The sequence below is a fragment of the Hermetia illucens genome, chromosome 6 (genome assembly GCF_905115235.1).
Source record: "Hermetia illucens chromosome 6, iHerIll2.2.curated.20191125, whole genome shotgun sequence".
Taxonomy (NCBI): Eukaryota; Metazoa; Arthropoda; class Insecta; order Diptera; family Stratiomyidae; genus Hermetia; species Hermetia illucens.
In genome coordinates this window covers 3421228-3443814 of record NC_051854.1, presented here as the reverse complement: position 1 = coordinate 3443814, position 22587 = coordinate 3421228, and the positions used below count along the sequence as shown (strand labels likewise).

Sequence of the window (22587 nt, the reverse complement as noted above, 5' to 3'; positions counted from 1 at the left end):
CAGTCGTGGTGAGCTGCGGGGCTCGGGCGAGTCTCCGCCAAGTCGTTCACACTCCGCAACGCAAATTGATACCAGTCGAAACCTTGCTACAAGGTCATTTGTGCATATTTAAAAAACGCTTGACCAATGTTTGGAACAGCAAATTGAAAAAGGTTTTTTCTAACCTAGTCGTACTTTTCTCCTGAAACAAATTTAAATTTTATAACTTTCCATCAGGCAACCCCACTCATTCTCTTTATAGGGGTTTCCCTTTCATTGTCAAAAAATTATATAAGCAATCTGCGCAATTCTATTTACAGTTAAAAGCGACGCAACTGATTTACCCTTCCCCATCCCCCACAGGTAAAACAAATGAAGGAGGTTATCATCGCTTATAATAACTATCAAGCAGGCCGATCAGTATCTCCTCACATTATCATGACGCCATTTCTTATCAATTCTACATATTGATATCTCTCTTAAAACGGATAGATAGAAATTAAATGGTTAATACGCGTGATTAAATACACCCAGTTTGACAGCAATATCGTAAAATTAGTTGAATAAACTTTAAAAACACGTTAATTGAACCATAATTTCAGGATGACTGAAAATTCCACCTGACATTTTTTTATTATTTGCACAATTTTTCTTTTATTATTTACAAACTTTTTTTTTTGTTATTTACAATCTTTTTTTAGTTTTTACAATCTTTATCAAACCCGATAGCAATCATGTACACCCACGAAAACTATTCACTATCTGGATGAAAACTTGTTTGATCTGTTTTAATTCTGGCAACAAAGTAATCGAAGTTTTGATAGGCTCGGTTTCCGGCGATAATAGTGGGAGATCCACGTTTTAGACGGACTGATAACTCAGTGTCAAGGTTGAGGACGACAGTGCTCATCACATCAACAGGAGCTGGGCTTATCAATGTTAAATGCCTTTTATCGGGCTTGCAACTCTCGACCTTCTCGGGAACGGAGCACATGACGATTTTTTGCTTCACTAAAATAACATCCAAAATCATAACTGACCCTTCAGATATTTTATTGGACGAAATACTAAGAATGTAATCGTACAGATTGAATAATGTCACGGAGTACATTACTTAGCTTCAGATGGGACAAAAGCAGGCTTCAACTGTAGCATCGGACATCGCAGTGTCGTACTCTACAGTTCTAAGTGTTGGCCGACAACAAAGGGCACTGAACGGCGCCTCGCGGTAATGGAGATGAAAATGTTGCGTTGGGTCAATGAGGTAACAAGCCTTGATCACAACAGGATAGAGGATATCCGCGATCGACATGAGGCTCTTCGATGGCGTAGGAAATGTCATTCGCGCTAACGAGAACTCACTTGCCAAGGCTGATGTAAACATCGAAGCCGACGGCAAACGACCAAATGGCTGGTGGAAACAATGATTGCTTCATACGCTGGACGCTTTGAGAGTCTCGCGGCTCATTCTAAATTCGACACCAATTAGACCATTCTGAAGTAAGCTACATGCGACCAACAATTAAATGAACAGACGAGCCATCAAATATTTGACCGTCATAGTAGAAGTAAAATTAACTACTTATCTAGAAAAGGCCAATACGTTGTGCCAAGTGGTACCCTTTTCTAGAGCATTTCCAAAAATAAGTACGTCGTAAAGGTGAGTTGTGCCTTCAGAATCGTTCAGAGTGCTATAGTGTTCGCTGATATCCTAGCAGACAAAAGCGATACGTAGCTCTGATGGAAAGCGCAGCTGTGACGGATCAAAATTAAAGTACCTCAAAAAGGAAAAACAGAAAATATACAAAATTAATTAAAGAACTAAACCGAGCATTTCACTCTCCAATGAAGTCGACTCTAATCCTTGGCTAATCACAGGAAGGTCCCAGCAGACCTTAGGAAAAAAAGGGCCCCGTAGCCTTCAGACAAACCATCTATCGAGCCGGAAATAGTGGCCTCAAATAAAACAAAGGAAAAGAGACAGAATGAAGGGCATAGGTGCCACCAAGATACTGTAAGATCCAACTATTTTGTGGTAACTCGAACACTTGGAAACTGTCTAAACAGGCTTGGATGTCAGAACGTGGCTCTCCATACATTCGAAACTGGGGTGTACAATTTTTTTTTCACAAAATATCGTCATGTGGGATATCAAACGGAAGGGCTCTAATACTTTTCCAAACTGATCTTACTTTTGATACTGGGTGAAAAGTACGATGGCTCAAAATAGGTACCCCGGTAGGTGTAACAGATCTCGTTCCCAGAACCTATCCAACCGAAAAATCTCCAAAAAAAAAACATCCTTTAAGTTCAACCTAAAAATATGAATCCACATAATGAAACCGTTCTTTAACTACCTGTATCTTCGCTCGGGGTTCTGCCGCTCATCAGTGAGGAAATCAAGGGCGAATCAAACTCAAAAAAGAGCTCTCACAGAGTCGCCTGGTCCGCGAAAGCTTTTGAAGGGGACCCGTTTTTCACGGTACACAAGCCGAACATATCCTAGATGGTATGAACAGAGAAGAAGTCACCCAAATCACCCGCTGGATGACGGAAACTTGTGATGCTACTATGCCCAGAAGGCGACTGCTCCTCAGTAGGCAACCCAACTACTGGCGGAACAACAATCTTGCTAGTTTGCGAGGCGCATGTCCAGGATTACGCTAACGCTATGATATTAATCTGTATGGGTAGATATAAGGTACTAATTGATACAGGAAGGCAGAGCTGGCCATCAATCCAATCAAGATCGGCATAGTGCCATTTAGTAGAAAACATGTGCTTGATCACTTAAGAACCATTAAGGTGCGCAACAGAGAAGTTGCACAGGAAACAGAGGCAGAGGTAAAATATTTGCGAATTACATTAAACGAAAAGTTACTCTAGGAGATTCACGTCGGAAGCTTCAATAATTTTAATAGCTTGGGGGTTCACCGCAGGGAAGAAAGGGAATCAGACTTGTACTTCTATTTTGACCGCGTGTGGAAGTCGGCATGTTCGCGAATTTTAAGAAATGGATAAAGAACAATATTGGTCAGTGATCCGGTTTTTGTTTTTGGAAGGGAAATCGCGCAGTAAACTCAAACAGCGCTTGGATGCTGCATACGATGGATCTGCTCCTACGATGGCGACCATAAAAAATTGGTTTAACGAGCTTCAACGTGGTCTCACGTCGGTTTTTGCTGAGCTACACTCAAGTGCCCCAAAAACCGCTACCACGGAGAATAATGTGACAAAAATCAACGATCTCGGATTGGCAGACCGAAGGCGCACGAGATAGCTGAGACAGTAGGCATCTCAAAAGGCCACGTGAGTCATATCCTGCATGAAATTTGGGCATACAATGGGTGTCGGGTTTGCTCACTCCGGACAACAAGCGCAACGGTGGGACCAATTCAGAGCAGTGTTTGACGCTGCTTAAGTGCAATTCGAAGACTGTTCCATCGGCCAGAAAGGTGGTGGCCACGGTTTTCTAAGATTCATAAGGTGTAATCTGCATGAACTACCTGCAGAAAGGCAAAACGGTCACAGGGCTCAACTATGCCGAGTTATTGGGCCGAGTCGACGACGAATTGCTGCACAAAGAAGAGCCTTTTTTTGGGGAAGAAAATACTGCTCTTTCACGGTCGCAACGCGCCAGCTCACACCTCCCCAACCATGGTATTCTCTAGATTTGATCCCGTGCGACTTCTATTTCTATTTCTGAACTTAAAAATGTCACTCGCCGGCCAGAAATTTTACTCGAATGAGGAAATAATCGCCACCACGGAGGCGAATTATAGAAGTTGGAGCATCGCTGAGTCAAGTGTATCGAGCTAAGAGAAGACTATTTTTCTTTTGGAGGCTATCGGAACACCTTCGTAAACGCCATAGATAGAGGTGCCGACTTTAACAAAAAGGACGAAGTATTGTGTCTATCAAGGCACTCAAGTCCAACCAGGTGAATGCTTTGATAAATTAAGAGCCCAATGTACAGAAGGGTCCCAGCGAACATGGGATTAGAAGGTAATGGGGCAGCGGATGAGCCGCCTAAGGATGGAGCAAAAACGGATCGTTTGGAAGCACTTCACACCGATACTACTAAGAAAAATGTCGACGGAGCTATACTCAGTGAATTTACCAGAAATGAAACAGTCCAAGTTGCCCACGGGAAAATATGAACCGAAGCGTTCACAGGATTGTTTAAACCTCACTAAGACAATGCTTAGGATCATAGTGGAAATATTGACGGGTTACTGCAGGATAAACTTCCATCTGAAAACAAGGAAGCCATATTCTGTAAAATACCACAAACAACAAACTTACAATAGCTCAATTATTATCCGAATAGATTGCCAGAAAAATCACCCGAGAAAAACATCATAAATTTTCTAGATTAAAAAAGAAGAGTGAATTTAATTAATTAGCTTGATTTGATGACGCAATCCATTTTGACTTACATTCATTTCCTTTTACCACTTAGATAAAATGTTATCGAAAATTGAGTTCGGTACTTTACCCTGGCGTCAACATTTAAACCAAGCCTAGCTGATAGCACCCCTTAATATATGGGTTCGTTGAAATATTGAGGGGTGATTACAATCACATAAATTTATTAAAATAATGATGATTACAGGGGGGTTTTCGTTATTCATGGTATATAGATCATTATCATATTTTGTACCGCATTTCGGGAACCAGTTGTTCCCTTCAAGCATAATCCATGTCAACTATGACCTCAAAGATATTCATTTTTTGCATATTCTCCCTAATTTCAGTTGCCAAACAACAAGTGGTTGCCTATACGCAAAAATCGCAAATCAAACATGAAAATCGACATATCCAATTGGTCCGCGAATATGGATTTCATCCCCGCACAAAAGCCACCATCGAAGATGGAGATGTGCTTCCTAAAAAATTTGAACCCTTTCCACCAACCATGTATGGAAAACCACTGGAAGAAATCGACAATTTCATCTATGAAGAGGTAAGTCAAGTAAATTTGAAGTCATATAGTCATTAACCGTAAATTATGGAAAATTTTCTTTCCTAATCTGATTACAATTTCTCAAAAAATTCCCAAGTATTACCGCTTTATGATACCATACTCTGTGGGCATATCAATATTCCGTCAAGATCACGAATTGCACTTCTGGGAAAGATCCACTCAAAAAGAACAGTATCCGAGTTCTTATTTATGACATATTACACATCATTAATCTGAATTTACTCAGCGGAAATTTATTAATCCAAAGAGCAATATAATTTTATTGTTTTAGTGCATTAAGTCTGAATAAATCAGTAGACAAAGTCTTAACAATTAAACCGCCTTGTCAGTGTCACTAAGCACCTGCGACAAATACCTTTACTGATAACTCTCGATAAGAATTATGAAGCGCTTTAAAAGCGATTTACTGTTCGATTAAGCCTCGATTAGAATATATTGATCACAGGTTTTTTTATTGCAAATTTATCCATCCGCATAACCCATGTCATCTGAATCCAAAGTTCATAAGTACGGAAGGAAACCGAAAGTTAGTCATAGCTTACGTAGGAGGAATTAATTTATTTTAATCACGAATATGAGTGTTTGGTGTCAAGAATGACAGCGTTTTCTTTCTCGGTTATAGTCCGTTATTACTTTCTCTCTTCTCCAGGCGAAGCTCAACAAAAAATTGGCTTTAGTTTTCAAAACTATCCAAAAATCGACCCCTGTCTCCTCAATTGTGTTTTGTGACCTCTTTATAATCTGTAGGATCTCGTTTAAGTTTCTAAGTCCCCTTTTCCCACCTCCTCAAATCTCAGACAGACAAACAGCCCATACTAGAGGGGAGTACCCTGGAACGCTGTTGTAACTAGGACAACCTGGCAGGTCATTCCCTGCAAAACGATGACAGTAGATATCCCCATATCTCTTCTACTTCAATTAATCCGAAATCTCGCATCTCGAAAACGTCCCAGAAGAAGCCATGATAGAAGAACTGATTGTGGCAGACAAACAGTGAGGACTCCGACGTCTAAGAGAAGATGAAGTTCAGCAAGGAAAATAACCAACTTCTTGCAGAATATGAAGCTCAGCGGTGTCAATTGCGATACTGACAAAACCAGTCAAATCTCTAGAGTCCAAGTTAAGAGCCCAAACCAGGTTCCTACAACGCAACCGACTGGCATCAAAAAAGTCTTTAGCAGTAACGCTTCTAGAAGTTATGATGGTGGAGGAAGAAAGTGATCCCTAAAATTCTTTACAAAGTTGGTTCATCGAACGCCGCAACTTTCCAACGCTAAGAACCTTGCAAAATCCACAGCTTCGAACCAAATGCATCAGTTCCTTCACATTGTCCTGTGACGAACTGACAAGAGACTTATTTGCTGATATACAGCATTTTTATTTTTCACTATTTAGCACTCCTTAACTTCTCAAAACAGGCTCGCTGCGGAGCAATATAATCAAGAAAGTCTGAGTGCATCGTAGTTGGAGCGAGTATACAACCAGCAAGAAACCGAGAACTCTACATCGTACAATTGCCACAAAGGAAGACGGAGCTGGTAGTTTTATTGCTAAATTTGGGCTTGTGATCCCTGCAAGAACTGAAGGCATCATTGACCTCCCGATGTTTAAGAAAAATCAATCAATTGTGTAGCTCCAAGAATGGAAGATAGACCAAGGAGCACAAACATCTGAGGCAGGAGAACCATGGATTGAGGATGTAATCCGTCGTAGATCTTCCTTCTCGGTCGAGACATTCGAGTTTCGAGTTTTACGACTCCGCGCGTGCAGTCACCCGTTATTTTTTGAATTTTTCAGTTTTAGTTCTTCCACTAGGTTCATGGGATATCCTCTTTGTTTTTCAGAACCGTTCCGATGCGAGCCCAAGCATCAGTTTAAGGGCATGTAAAATTTTTGTGACAAACTGAAGTGGTGAAAAAAGCACCCTCTCTTGCATTCCCAAGCCTGGCTAGCATAGAGTCGTGCAAGCATGTGTCGGGACACTTCAATTGGGCTTCAGTATTTGCAGAAGGACCTCCACGGTCAATTTTGCCAACTTTTTAGGCTTTTGGAGCGCAGCCAGGCTCTTCATAGGGAGAACCCACTTTTCCAATAAAATATGAATCGGGAGGTGCGTTTTCATAGCCACTTATGAGCCCTCTCAAAAGCTCAATGAAGTAGCAAAAATGCCGCACATCCTAGGCTTCAAAAAAATAAAGAGAGAGAAATGCCGCGCGAGTCAAGCAAGGTACAAGTATGTGTAACTGCCACAAAGCTTTAAACTCCCGACAACCCTTACACCCAAATCGCCAGAAAGACTTTCCCTAGAACCGTGAATCCACCTGTCCTCAATCCAACGTTTATTGCATTTAAACAGCTAGTTGAGACCCTTTCTTCAGGCTTCAGGAAAACAGTCCTCCACCCCGCAACCCTCGCATATCAATGTTCGGTTCAAAAATCAAAGTCTTCGTCTCTGACGACTGCTTGTCGTTTTACAATTAAAGATGTAGTCCTTGAATTGTGAAACCATTTTAGATAAACATAAAACCACAACGACAGCCTACACAAGGTTATATCAACCCCTACTTCCACTCCATGTGCCCTTAAAGGAAAAGCAAGGGTACAGGTAATAATTTCAGTCATCAGCTCCTCCGGAATCCAAAGCAGCCTATTGCAGCCCATCTCCTGAAGCATGATTAGCTCACTTTTAGACCAGGGAATTTTTTGAAATTCTCCCTAATGCGCTCGATCAATTACAAATAGTCCACAGACCGAAAATGTGGCGAATTAAAGTCCACGTCTGCAGCGTTGTTGTTTCTTTCCAAAGCTCCCACCTACGCTGGCGAATATATACAAGATAAAAAATCTGGTACTAGATGTTGTGAACATTTTTTAAGTTTAATAATGAACGAAAATCCAATATTTTCGAAACGCATGGTACGCCGTCTTCTAAAATATTTATGCTTCCTTCAAAAACAGAAATTAGTCCCTCGATGAAGAATAAGAACCAGGCATGGGATTGGTGGAGGTCCAAAAGTCATTACAAACCTAGATTCTTCAGTTGAAGATAGTCGCAGGAGCGAAACCACCACATCTCCTCCCTCATAACATGGATACCATTTAATTTCCAGCATGGCTCGCTTGGATTCAATGGTTATTTGGCATGCAGGACATCAATCAATGGCCGAGGTTGAGGTCTCTGGATCATGTACGGCGCAACATTGCTATCAATAACGAAGAAAGTGGCTCTAACTTATGAGGATATAGCCGATCTGCATCTTAGTGTCCCCACTAGCACTATAGGGAGCCAATATTGCATATGATGCAGCCTTCTTCCCCATGACAACGGTTTCCGTCTACTTTTGAGGACCATTGAGGCCATCAGCAATGATGAAATAGTCATGGATAGGCGCGCAATAGGTCTCTTTGCGTCAGCATCGGATCAACCGCACATAGACGGTGAAGCAATGCTTGTGTCTCTCGAAAAGAGGGACCCGTTATACCAAATCGATTGAGATGGACATCCTAGTAGTTCTGCGGGATTCAATGCACTTTCTCCATCGGCTTACCATGTGCCGTCCCCACGTACTCCACGAAGAGGGGGAATCGACAAGGAATTCATCGAAGGTTATCTGGTACTATGTGAACCAGGTTGGCTCTCTGAGCATATATGTTCCAACAGAATTCCTGGAGGAAATGCCCCCGTCCCTTGTGGGAGTTTCATGGTGGTTAAGCCTGTGAATATATCGTGGGCAGTGTTTCTTGTGGGCTCAAGCGTGGAATTGCTCTGTATAACTTGGGCGTCGTACACCTTAGTTGTGGTAGAAGTACTAGATACGCCTCGGATCCACTGGTATGAATACTGAGCCTCAGTATAAACCAGTACCTCATGCTAGCCATGGCGGGGCTGCGATGGAGGCCCAAAAATCAATCTATATCCGAGGAAGATAGCGGCTTTAAGCCTACATGGCAGCTACTCATTTTTAACTCCCAGGACCTTCTTGTCAGCCTACCGTAAATCCTGTCATCAAAAAAGGCCAAATAGGATTTAGTATAGTGGAATAACTCCAACTATACTTTATGTATCTTCTCCCCCGATCTCAGCAATATTTTACTAAAACCCTGCGTCTTTATCTGAGCTTGACACCAGCATATTATGTAAATAGCAAAGCGGACTAGAAGTCTTTCGATATTGATAAGATGACATGTTACAGGTTTACTGATAAAATACTGCATTTTTTGCTCGGAATGCATTTTTTATACACTTCAAGATAAGACATAATAAAGTGTCTAGATAGGTAGTTTTCCCAACTTAGATTTTGATTTAAGACAAATCAATATAATGTAAACATCTACTCGAACATATCACAGATTGCCACCAATCAATATAAACACGATCTTCTATCTAATTTTGAAATATCATGATGACACTGATGACACTGATTATCACTGTAATTTGAAAATATTGATCGGCAATTGTAAAAATCACGCTGCGTATTTTATATAATTATTATCTCTTCTTAGAAAACATGCGAACTTTTGAGGGTAGCTGGATTTTGGTTGAATGATTGGGAGGTTTTTCTTCATAGATCTAGTCTAGATAATCAACCGTAAAAGCAAAACATGTAACTGCTGGCTCGACTATAAGCAACTGGCCAAACAACAGTCTAGATGGAAGTCTATTACGTAGATAGAACTACATCTATATAAGCCAACGAATGTGAACACCTTTCCAAAAGAAGTATACGCCTCAATCATAGACCTGACCTTTGTCACCCCTGCATTGGTGCGTGGTAGGTCCTGGCACGTTAGCGAGGGCTATAATGGCAGCAATCACAGTCTACACCAACTTCAAGCTGGTCTACAAAAGTATTTCACGAGCAAACCCTCGTGAAAATGTCGCTAGACCAACCTACCAAGACAGGCGACCCCACGAAAAGAGCTCTCCATGTGCTGCAATGCATCGCCAAAGCATGTAGAAGACCCAACCACTGGTGGACTAGTCTTCAATCAGCCTACCACCGAGCTACATGAACGGCTCAAAGGGTAGTAGGTAGGAACCGTTCAAGTGCAAGAAGAACATGTATATAAGGAATCCCGCAAAAATCCCAAGCCCGGAATACAGCAAAGGAAAAAACTGAATGTAAATCCCTTGAAGGAGCGCCTATAGAAATGTGATGGGACAACTCAGAGACCGATAATCCGGCAGATCACATACCCTACCCACTACCTACCTTTTCCCCCAACAGGACGGATCTCTGAATGTGACAGCAATTCCTGCAGTAACCACAGACGGGCTGTTCGAGATCTGCACCAAAATGAGTGACAACAAAGCTCGGGGTCTGGGCGGAATACCGAAGGACCCTAAGCTCGCCATGAAATCTAGACCGGGCATGTTATCTGATTTGTTTAATACACTAAGTTATCACAGTATCAAAATTATAGGCGTGCCACATACTGTAGGTGGCTTTACGATTTCCAATTCTGTCGAAGCTTTGGCAGTTTTCGGTTTGTGTGGACCATGATCCGACTTGATACGGGCGAAGAACAACTACATTTAAAAAAAAAAAAAATCATGAATCTTTCCTGAAGGTTTTTGAGCACATCTGAAGAGCAAACTAGTTCTCCCATTTCAAATTGATAGCCGAAACGCTCAAATCAGGGCGTGGCGCTTGGGGAATACGTGTGGACAAAGGGCACAATAGAGCGAAAACAACGATTGGTTAGTGTTTTTGAGGCCATGAATCAGGAAAAAACCTTACCGCAAAGTATCTTGCCAGACCTCATATTATCAAAAAGTTCTCCCATTATTATGATACCTTAACCTCCAAGGAACTGCTCCTACACTGGGGTGAGATGATTGTAGAAAATTAAACTTCTATTATGATGACCCTTAGTCAATTTGATAGTCTGGATAATTCTTTCGTAAGGATCCCTGCAAACGTTCGTCGTATGATAACATACTTTCTCGGGATCTCTTCTATTTACAGGGGTTTTCTCATAAAATGTTTGCACACATGAATGAATTTCGTGAGTGGTAGGTACACGTAGTTTTCTGCCGATTTCTTCGCTCCTTGAATGCCGATGTGTACTGTGACGCAACCCCCACTCATTCTGAAAATATTGCTAGTATACGGTCATCTGTCATACTAGTATATGTCAGACTGCATCCTCTCGCCCCAAAAGTGAACCTAAGTCTAGTGTACCTTTAATGTAAAGTAATATACGGAGCTTGCCAGTGACTGGTCCCAGAACAAACACTGATACCATACGCTATATCAGAGCGAGTCACGATTGATAAATACATAAGCGCTCTGTATGGCAGCGCGTCCAAGCGTCTGCATTAGACTACCTCGCTTAAGCTTAAGCTTAAATTTACCGCAGGAAAATAGGCCTCGCCATCCCAAGACATTGAAAAACCCCCTTTCAGATTACCCTGGCATCATATATATATAGCAGGCATCAGGGACATATTTATTCCTCAGAGCTGTTCGGCTTGCTACAGTTAACCGATCTTCCATACGCTCCTCCAAATCGAAAACGCATTTCTTCAATATCGAACTAAATTCGTCGCCCAGTCCCTACATCCATACATTCTGCACCAGAGGTTGCGGATTTTACTGAAACTTCCACTGTGCATGCGATATCTAAATTATCCTAGATGGGGGGTCGCAGCTCTTCAACCCTGTGAGAAGTAGCGAATGCAACACGTACGCGACCATCAGATGATGATCCCTTTCGAGATCGATGTCAGCACCTCTCTTGTTAGGCACATCCAAGAACTCCAAAATCTGCTGGTGGTCATGAAGTTATCGATTTGATTGCCCGTACGATATCGGTCAGCCAAAACCCAATTGGCCCTATCGTAGGCTCTGCGCTACCAATGACGAGGCGGTGAAAGTTGCATAAATCAATGCAAGTATATACTCTGCAGAGGCTGTAGTGGCTGTTCGAAAAAGTTTTACGGAAACACCGTCCAGATTAGCCGTTTTCCTCCACGTTCATGAGCAGCCTACCTTCAGCGTTACTCACGAGACCATCAAAAGGCCTACAGTCCGCTGGAAGATCTTTCGTGATGCGATATGAAGTAGTGAAATCTGTTTTGCTTGTGGCAGCTTCTGCGAACCTCACCACACACGTTAACTACGCGACCATTATCATACTTTTCCACGGTAACGGAGCTCCAGTGAACTCGCAGCCAATTACTTTGGCAATTTTGATATCTATAGTTACTTATAGAAAACATCGTTTTCTTACCTCCCAAGGCAAGGGAACGCACCTTGTAGTGGGGTGCAGCAACAGAGCGAAGCCATATTTGCGTTTGCTGCCATTTAGCCTAGAATACTGCGCTGGAGGATAGAGAGGAGTCCGGCCCAGAGCCTACCAACTCACTTCATTTGGGGTCAAAGTTTTGGTTGGAAATAGTGAGCATTCTGATACCCTTGATACAGTCGACAAGAAACATACGCACATTACAGAAACCAATAATAAACGGTTTTTGGCAGAATTTGGTTTGAAAATCGAGGGATTCCTAAGTCAGCCAGGCTAACCGGACAAGTTGGAAAGCAACATACTTCCTCGGTCGTGGTCCACGCAACCCTCATCCTTGGGCATGCACCCAAGTTGCAAAAAATATAACTTGCGGTTTTGTCCAGAGCAGAAACAACTCATCAGATGCTGCCTCACCTCTGCCATGGGAGCAGCTTGACCGAAGTGATTACAAGGATGAGTGCTGACCACAACCCAGAAAGTAAGTGGCTTTCCAACTAGTCCGCCATTAAGTAGATGGCGGACTTAGGAATCCTTCGATACTCAAACAAAATTCTAGCTTAGCCTCGACCGACTTAGAACAAGGCGGTTTCTGTATTTCTGAATTAATATAAGGGAGCAAATGCCAACTTGTAACCATTTCAGTCACGCTCCCAGGGCAGAGGTGAGGCAACATCTGATGAGTTGCCTCTGTCCTGGACGTAACCGCAAGTCATGTTTTTGATAGCTAGAAGTAGTAGCCTTGGGGTCAGTCCCTATCCGAGACGTTTTTGATTTTTACCTAGGTAATTCCGAAATTTGACGATCTCTAGCTCACTTCTATCCCTTTCAGTCACCTTTTATGATAAGTAGGGAATATTTTGAGTTTATTTTCAACCCGTAATTCGCAAGGACATGTGCCCCGATAGAAGCTTATTTGTATCTATTCTCTTGAAAATCTAATTGCAGCTCATATTTCAAAAGTATCGACGTGATTGTAGCTGTATTATTAAGAAGTTTCCTTATTACGAAATTGCATGTGCCCATTTTCAGCGATGATTCAATACATTACGTTATAAGAAAGTGGATTAATGGTGGATATTCCAATCAGCCATGATATGATCTCAAATTTATTCTTAGTAATTGTTCGTAATGAAAGTAGTTACCAGAAACCTAATAAAATAGATATTGTAGATAATCTAAATGAAAAAAATACAATTCTTCCAATTCTAAATTAAATTTTTGGCATACTCCAAGTTAGATAAGTCCAATGGGTTAAAAATATCCACTATCTCATCCTCGAAATGCATTACTGATTCCCCAATTCACCTTGCCAGATAAACTGCGTGTTTAATGTGAAAGCAATGTCGTTTCATTGTTCCAATTTTTTGTTCGCCTTAAAAACACAAAATATGCGACATACAATGGTCGAGAAATTCTTTTCAATTTCCTTTTTAATTATGGCGACAACTTCAGATGTTAATTGAGTTCCTAAATGTTGTGTCGGATTGAAAGTAATCTAGTTGCACCCTCAACTCTCATTATGTAGACTCATGGATGCATCAGTCGCCGTCATTAGTATGAATTTTCAATTGAACATGGAAAAGCAGGTGGTGGATGACGTGGATTTAATAATTAAAGATTGATGTACATCCAAGATTATCTATTCCACACGTGCGGTTGCGAACATGCAAAGTTTATGTAATCTTTCGATTTTCGACAAGTAGGCACTTGCCTGATAGTTTACGCTTTTTGAATGTTTCATAGATGACCCACATTGGAGTTTGAATAGGAGTGTCACGGTGAGAAGTGGGTTTTATGAAGCTTTTTGATTTCAGGCAATGGGGTAGCTGCATCTTCTTTAAAAGTGGATATTGGGAAACAACACTTTTTTAACTGAATGGAATACGAGGAGAGGAAAACTTGGGAAAAGGGTTCTCTTCCTTAGATAAATGTTCCTAGACAGTGTTTAAGCTATGCTTAAGCTTTTACGGAATTCACCCATGAAAGAAACTATTCCCCACCAGGACAATGGTACCCGAATTCAACCTATCGCGGCTGAATGAACAAAAATTGGTTCTTTCCTCCAATGTAAAAGGTATCTGGGTATAATCCTGAATCCAAAGCTAAATTGGAGATTGAACATAGAACTGCAGGTTAGGAAGGCCAGAGAACCTTTGCAAAGAAATGGGATCTCCGGCCGAGGATGTTTCTCTTGATGTATACAGCTGTGAGGCGTCCCATCCTAACATACGTTTCCATTGTATGATGGTTTTGCGCAAAAAGTAAAATAGTACGAAGCATAGTAGGATTCAAAGAACCGCTTGTGCAGATGCTACCGAGTCTATGCAGATGATCTCAATGTACTCCTGCACTTCCTTCCCCTAGACCTCCAAAATAAATACATTGTAGTGCCGTCAAACTACATTAGTCCGGATGCTGGACAGCGAAGCCCAACGACCAGAATAACATCCTAGACGAAGTATCTCGGGAAATCTGGGCATTCCTGATTGCATATGCGAATATTCTTCACCAACGGATCAAAGAATGTACACAGTTTATCCGAGTCATATGATCTCCCAGGTTCCGCTAGTGTATTCCAAGCAGAAGAACTGGCGATATTTGACACCTATCGATAATTAGAATATGAATAATTAGCAACCGCGGACCGCAGATGACGAAGGCTCACCACTTGTGTCAAGTCAAGGAGGGTTTCGCCTGCGTATAACAAAACCCGATCGCGAGCAAGTGTGTATAAGATTACGGTGGTCCGCACGGGCACCGGCCTATAGGGGCCATACCGCAACACTTAACATAGCCTACAATTCGCATTGCGAACGCTGCCAAAAAAAAGGCCAAAATCCTCTCGCAATTCCTTTCCTACAGGGCTAGCTAGAATCAGGCTAGGAACACTAGGAAAAGCATTCTTTGGGGACCTCAGAGAGTTTTCTAACTGTAGGGTGGGAGAGTTGCTTACCTTTTTGAATGCTACGGGCTGGCTCTGGAGATCTGATCCCGTTGGGCTGCGCCGCCTTGCTCTCATAACAACAGCCACGTTCTTAGGAGTTTCTTGCACTAAACCGGTGCACTATAGCGCTAATTGGACTCCTCGGAGCCGCTACTGGTAGCTACCTACTCACCCATGAAAGATAGCTAACAGAATGGAAACTCGAAGATAGCAGAGTTATGATGGACACACATCTGGGAATTTCTTCAGCCGAATTGAAACCGGTGAAAGAATACGCGACGAAAAGAGAACTGTGGCAAAAACTAGAAAATCTGTACCAATTAGAAGGCCCTTGTTTGAGAGTACGACATTGCATCACCTTGACATCAACAGGGTCACCAAGGCTGTCAACCAATAAAACTTCCCTAATAGGTCTGCCAGTCGTGAACATTAACTGCGCGAGATAATATGCGGAACCGGACGTCACATGCTGGAACTAACCCGAATGCTAGCAGGGGCCGAGGTTCTTGGTTCTCAAATATTACCTCCCTGTCAGCACACTGAGATTTTATCACGTGCCTTGACTCAATAGTCAAAAAACTAAATCCACCCAGGGTAAACTATTCTAATAGAAACGTGAAGTCTCGAGACGGGTTGATACCACCGAAGATTTCAACTCCAAAAGAAATACTTTACCAAACGGCCTAATAAGGGAGGGGACAAAATCACAAAAAAAAACTAACGCGCGCGGAATGAAAGAGGGAAGACTAGCGTTGAGCGAATTCTGGCACCTACGCGGCGAATGGGAGTCCCGACGACAATTTGGCCCTGCGGCGGAGCACGTAACAAATTTGGCGCTCAACATGGGGCCACAGTTGTTGTTTACGTAACGGAGTTGGTGACGAACGTGGGGCTACAGTTGTTCCGAACGTAACACCCTACAAGGAAGGATTACCTGTTGACACAAATAATGCTTCAACATATGAGTGAAGTCGACGATATTCGCATCCATCTTGGAAGATACCATGACCTACTATCGGTATCATTGCTCTACAATTCACTGACAAACTTCAATAATTACCGTATGAAGTTCGATTTTAGTGAAAGTAGGACGACACTCGGTGAATTAGAGAATTTCAAAATCATGAACAAGACGAAACAAATATGAAGTTCCCACAATCAGACAATTGAACGGAGCAACTGAGCCGAAAACTGCACCTTGATTCTACCTCATCTTGGGCAGAAATAATCGGGAGAATAACGAACTTCATCAGGAATCGCTGCCCTACTATTTCATTGGATAGGAAACCCCCTCTATAAGATGTTAATGGAAGAGACGCCGAACGCTAAAAGCTTTTAAAAATCTGGTTCACCTGTTTACTGCCTACAGCGAACGCAGTGTTTAAGCAAGTGTGAACTGTGTGCACAAAAATTTGTGCTACTTAGCTTACCTACGGATTCCAAACCTTGCTAAGTTTGGAAACATCGAGTAGAAATTTCGCGCAATCTACAATTCTTGAAAGAACCTTACCAGGCCGGAAAAGGCCATTATAAAGATTTGTATTTGGAGCAAGCGACTGCCTCCTATAAGTTGGGGCTTAAGAACACATTTAAAGTCTTACCTGCTTATCACAAGAGGCGACCAAAAGGAAAAGAAATTTGTGAACTGGCGACTTGCCAATTTTGAAACTATATTGCTAACGAAACGACAGTAACGCCTCGAATTCGGGCTGACCTCACGCCCGAAGACCTTTAGCTATCGAAAACGGGCTATGATTGCTTTTGGAAATGTGCGCATATTTCGCGACAACCGTATCAAGGGCTCCAGAATGCTCACTTTTTCCAACCTGAACGAGAACTCCGGCGATGTAAACTGGACATTCTAGATTCAATCAAAATAAGTTTGTAAGCCTCTGGATCATACTGCTCTTTCTCCGCCGGCGCTGTACTCTGGGAGCCAGTGATCACGAATTCTAAGTTCTCAATATTAACGGAGATACAAGCGTTTAAAGCTTCTCCCAAAATTTCTCCAAATTTCAGCAATTCTCATGGCGCCAAGACCCTGCACTCTATATACCATTTTGAAGCTCAGACCCTCCCCCATTACCAATGATCATGAATTTCGCTCCTTTTCTCGAAATTCTCAACATTAACGAAGATACAAGCGTTTAAAATTGTTCCCAAGATTCCTCCAAATTTCAGCAATTTTCCTGGCACCCAGACTCCCAACTTGTACACCATTTTGAAACTGAGACCCTCCCCCCAAGACCAGTGATCACGAATTTCGCTCTTTTTTCCTAAATTCTCAATATTAACGAAGATACAAGCGTTCAAAATTGTTCACAAGATTCCTCCAAATTTCAGCAATTTTCCTGGCACCCAGACTCCACAACCTATATATCATTTTGAAGCTCATATCCTCCCCCAGCACCAGTGATTACGATTTACGCTCCTTTTCTCGAAATTCTCAATATTAATGGAGATACAAACGTTTAAAATTTCTCCCAAGGAAGGAGGAACCAAAATAATAACACCGGCTTCGGTCTGTTACCGCAAAGCGCGACATCTCGCCCTGGGTGCTAAGAGAAAGATGTTTGATCTGAGCGCCAATTTCGATTCTGACAACACTGACACGGTATAGTTAAACCCCCATTCACTCTTTCTCCCCTATTACTTATCTGGTCGATGGAACGGATATTATAATTGTGTCCACGACTGCCTCTCCTGATAAATTTGAAATGCCAGGAACAACCCTTGTCCTGACCGCTGTTGAGAAGTTAATCTTTGGAAATTATTTGGTCCCTTTCGTGCTTTACGAATCTTATGTTCCCCCTGAAAACCGTGTGATTATTTAAGATATGTTCCAGTATCTTCGATCTGAAGAGCGTCATTTTTATTGGCAAATATTATAAACAGTTAACAGGAGCTCCAATGGGGAACCTCCTCTCCTGCTACCAAGGTTTTGGAAGAGGTATGTAAACGATATCTGTGGTATCATCAAGAAAAAGGATGTCAAAGAAACCCTCGACTTCCTCAACAGAGCTAGACATGGTGCTGACCAGCTTTAGAAACACAAATAATTTTCCGGGAGAGTGTTAGGCTCAATTGTTAATCTAACGCACTGATGAGGAGAGGATGTGACAAATGGGTGAACACTGCACTCATTGTGACCACCAGGCCATTTTTCACAACATTGGAGACCGAGGAAACGATAATGGAAAAAATTCTGACCACAAGAGAACCAAGGTATTTAGCTGGTCTGCAGGGACTTTTACAGAGGTAATCCCTTCCGGTGGCTATAGACAGAAGTATTTAGTCGAAAGGAACGACGATACAGAAAGCAGGACAATTCAAGTTGGAATTCATTCCAGAATAATTCAAAGTGTAAGTATGAATAATGGGAAAGTTTGTTCTCTCTCCAGGAAGGAAGCAAATGTTCACTTCCTATCCCTGCTCTGAGAAAGCCTCGCCTAAAAGCGACATCTTCTCCATTAGGAATCGATCCGATGTTAATAAAACACATCCTGAAACGGCTACCTATCTGTCGGCAGACTTAGGTATCCTAGACTTCGTCGTTATCATCCACTACTGTACAGTTTATAGTTCTACCGCAGCAATGGCGAAAAAACGGCCAATATTCTGCCTACTCCAGTATCATAAGAACGATGTTGTTCTGCAACAAGGAGTGCTGCTTCTACAGCAACAGATAAGTGAGGAGGAATAAAGTGTCTCTCTCTAAAATTAATCTTCCGACTATAAGAGCAAGAGCACTAGTGGACTGTCAACTGCCTACTTCCTTGATACCTTCTGGTTAAACAAAGCCTTAATATGCTTTCAGAAAACTCAGCTGCTGAAACTCATTTAAGGGTCCTTTGGTTGTATGGTATGCCCAGCAGATGCGTAAAATCTTCCAGTAACTGTTTAGGAAACCCTCCAATCCAGCAGCAATAATGGGAGTCCTGTTTACCACGTAAACTATTACCTTCATGAGGCGAGGCTGGCTAATATGAGTAAGACATCTTCGCCAGGATATCTCGTCAATTGAAGTAGAAAACTGAGACATTGATTCTGCTCATAAGTTTGAAGAAATTGTGAGCTATTTCACGGAGAGTAGACCTTGAGTTGGTCGAATTCCTTTAGCAATCCTGACAAACATGTGATCCCTCGCCCCTGTCAGAATGAAGGAGTTAGAGTTCGATCCTTGAAAAACTGTTATCCATGCACTAGGCCAAGTCATCGAATTTCCAACAAATTGGCTCCTAGCTCATGAAAAAGATAAAGATATCGAAGGGCTCTTCTGGTTTTGGATAAGACTGGAGGGAAGGGGCTGAGACAATTCACGGGATTTACCGCAAGTTCAAAAAACAGGAAACACACTTCAAACTAATGACAAATAGTCTCTCTAAGCCACACTTCAAGTATCTTTTCAAGAAGACTTTTCACAATCTTCCGTTTCCGGACTAAATTCATTATCTTAAAAAAAACGGTGACAAATTGTACTAAAAGATGATTGCAGGAAATTGAAAGCTAAAAAATTATTGGCTTATTTTGAATTCACTCATTATCGACAATTCCGACCCGTTTTATTTCAATCGCGACATCAGACGATAAGATATCAAATCTTAAGAAAGCGTGAGCCGCAAAAGGTGATTGAAAAGTATTCAGTGAATTCTGCGAATTGATTGAGGGTGTCGGATGTTGATAGGGTTTTATACGGGTTATAAAATATTTAAATTGTGATTTTCCTCTGATTAAATCTATCAATTTTTGTTTTGCCTTACCCCGAACGGATATTGTAAAAGTTAAGATTTCTCCTTAAATAAATATAAACTCCTTGACATTTCCCCATTGGTATCGAAAAGATAAGAGCCGTAATCGTATAAAAACTCGAGTTTGGAAGTTTCCCATCAGTCTTTTATCGAAACCATGGCTAGTGTGAAAGTGTACTTTTTGACTCTATCTCTAATAGCATTCGCGATCGCAAGTGGTTCCGCTGCGATATCTTCAAGGATCAAAAATGGAACTCCAGCAGACACAATCGAACGATTTCCGTGGCATGTCAGCATTCACGCCCCTGGGAAACCAATAAACTGTAGTGGAACCATCATCAACAAACGTTGGGTCTTGACCGCACAGAGCTGCGTTAAAGACAACCACCTGTACGAACTGTCCTTCAGCAGGCTGTATCAGGACTCCTTCAATGGATCATTCAGCCTCACGGTAGATCGCACAGCAATTGTGGATTACCCAACCCAATATGCCTACGATAATCTCGCAATGATAAAACTCCCTATCTCTCTGGAAGTCTCAAAAGTGGTGGCACTGGCCAAATTTACCGCTGTCAATTTGGTTGATAATAGTTTAATGGTTATGGCTGGATTTGGGAATCAAACTAACGAACTGACCTTTGGAATGTTCAGGCTTTTGTCGACGAAGGAATGCAAAGCGGCTTATGGCACTCGCTACAATGAATATCTCCAGTTGTGCACAGAATCGTGGGACTACACTAACCAAGTGCCTTGTTTGAATAACGAAGGAGGTGGCTTATTCGTCAACTGGCCGACAAATCCAACTTTGGTTGGCATTTTCGTGAACGGAGATAGCAACTGCAATGGGAAACTGCCTGCTATTTATACTAAGTTACTTACGTATCTAGACTGGATCAATGATGTTATAAGATACCAGTAAATTTCGAATATAGGTTCCCATTACTTTTCAATAAATATAAATTAATGTACATTAATAGTGCGTCAATTTTGTCCCCTTTAGATTGCCTTGGAAGTACTCAAAAATCCTGAGAATCCCATGCTCTTCTCTCTATGACTCAAAGTATCTTCGATGAAAACAATTGGGAGATATTTCCGTTCTACACTCAAATTTCTATTTTGATGATATGTACGATATTTCGGGAACCATTTGTTCCCTTCTCAGTATAAAATCTTTTCCCCATCTTATTGGTTTTTACATTTCGAATTGCTTTCGGCTTCACTGGAGACTAAGATCATAGTTCTGTCTTGAAAACTTCGAGAATAAAAAGGATTCCTACTTTTCCTACTGCTGAATTGGTGTTCGCAATAAGATAATGATAGTGAGGTGAGATTAAACTCGGCGACATCTCTCTCTCTCCTCCTCTCTTCGAAATATAAAGGTGATTCAGAATTGGATAATACTCTAAACCGTATCAGGCGACCTTAGAAAGAAATTTGATACTGGAATTGAACAAACATAGTGAATGACTTACGCAACAAAATCGGAAAAAATGGAGCCAGAAACACGAATCAAGGTCCAAAATTGGAAGATATTCATCGAGTGCAAAGTTCTAAATGAAGTCATTTCACGGGAAATATTTGCGCAGCATATGAAGAATTCCCTCAGTGCAGAATACAGAGCTAGGACTGTGGAGAAATTATTCACTCGATCCAATAAGGCCTTTCTCTCCCAATATATTTTGGATTAAAATATACGCAGGACCATTCAGGGCAGCGACGTGTGAGTTGAGGCCTAAAACTACACTCAAAGTCCTCCCTGTTTGTCATAAGAAGCGACTAAAAAGGGTGTCACCTAATCCGTATGGGAGAACATGATCCTGCCCGGAAAGTCTGTAAGGACAATATCTATGATAGAAAAAGAAGACATGGCAGACCCTGCCTCAGATGGAGCGATGTCAAAAGTCAGGACGCCAGATAGCTTTTAGGAATATCGAATTGGTGGACCTCGCGGAAAACCAAGATGTCTGGAGTTCCTTACTACGGCAGACTTAGGCAGGGTACCGATTGTTGTGCCGTTGATGATTATGAAAAGGAATTAAGAAACTTTATTGCTAAAGAAACGTCAACACGGCTTCAGATAGTCACTGACCTCTCGGCGAAGACGTTGGGGTATCGAAAACAGACTGGTTTCTGGAATATGCGCACTCTCCTCAACAACGGAAGGAAGGAGGACAATATTGCTGCGGTTGTAGTTGCAAAGTACATCCACAAGATTGGGACAGCATTAACGACTAAGGAAATCCAGAGAAGCCTATTCCGCTCGTACAGATTATGTGCCCTGAGAGTGATTTGTGGCTGTCGAACAATATCAGACGATGCAGCGTTAATTACAGCCGGGCTGTTGAAGGTAGACATCTTGGCTGAAGAGATGTCACTAATCTACATCCGGAGAACTACAACCCAAAACACTGTGGAATTGATCAAAAGTGAGGAAAAGGAGTCATCAATGGTCAGATGGCAGACCTGAAGGGATAGCTCAGCGAAAAGTACATGGGCGCGTTGGGGAAAGTAGAGAAAGAAAAAAAAGAAGGTCCTAACTTTCGGCCTTCGTTAAAATCAGAAGATTATTAACGACAGGGAAAGACCCCCTCTCTCTGGGGACCAATAACCTTTCAACGGGGGATGACCGCGACAATTCTTTAAAGGGAATCCTTATTTTTCTTCGTACATACCCACTT

The 22587-nt window shown here is 41.9% G+C and overlaps 1 protein-coding gene across 5 annotated transcripts in view; it reads left to right on the top strand.

Annotated features, from left to right (window-relative positions):
• LOC119659681 (sodium channel protein 60E) overlaps nt 1-22587 on the top strand; it is a 96957-nt gene that overhangs the window by 26040 nt on the left and 48330 nt on the right. For all 5 annotated transcript variants that reach the window (XM_038067909.1, XM_038067908.1, XM_038067906.1 and 2 more), the window contains exon 3: nt 4737-4945. In XM_038067909.1, the coding sequence (XP_037923837.1) occupies nt 4737-4945 (209 nt within the window). The remainder of the gene's footprint in view (nt 1-4736; nt 4946-22587) is intronic.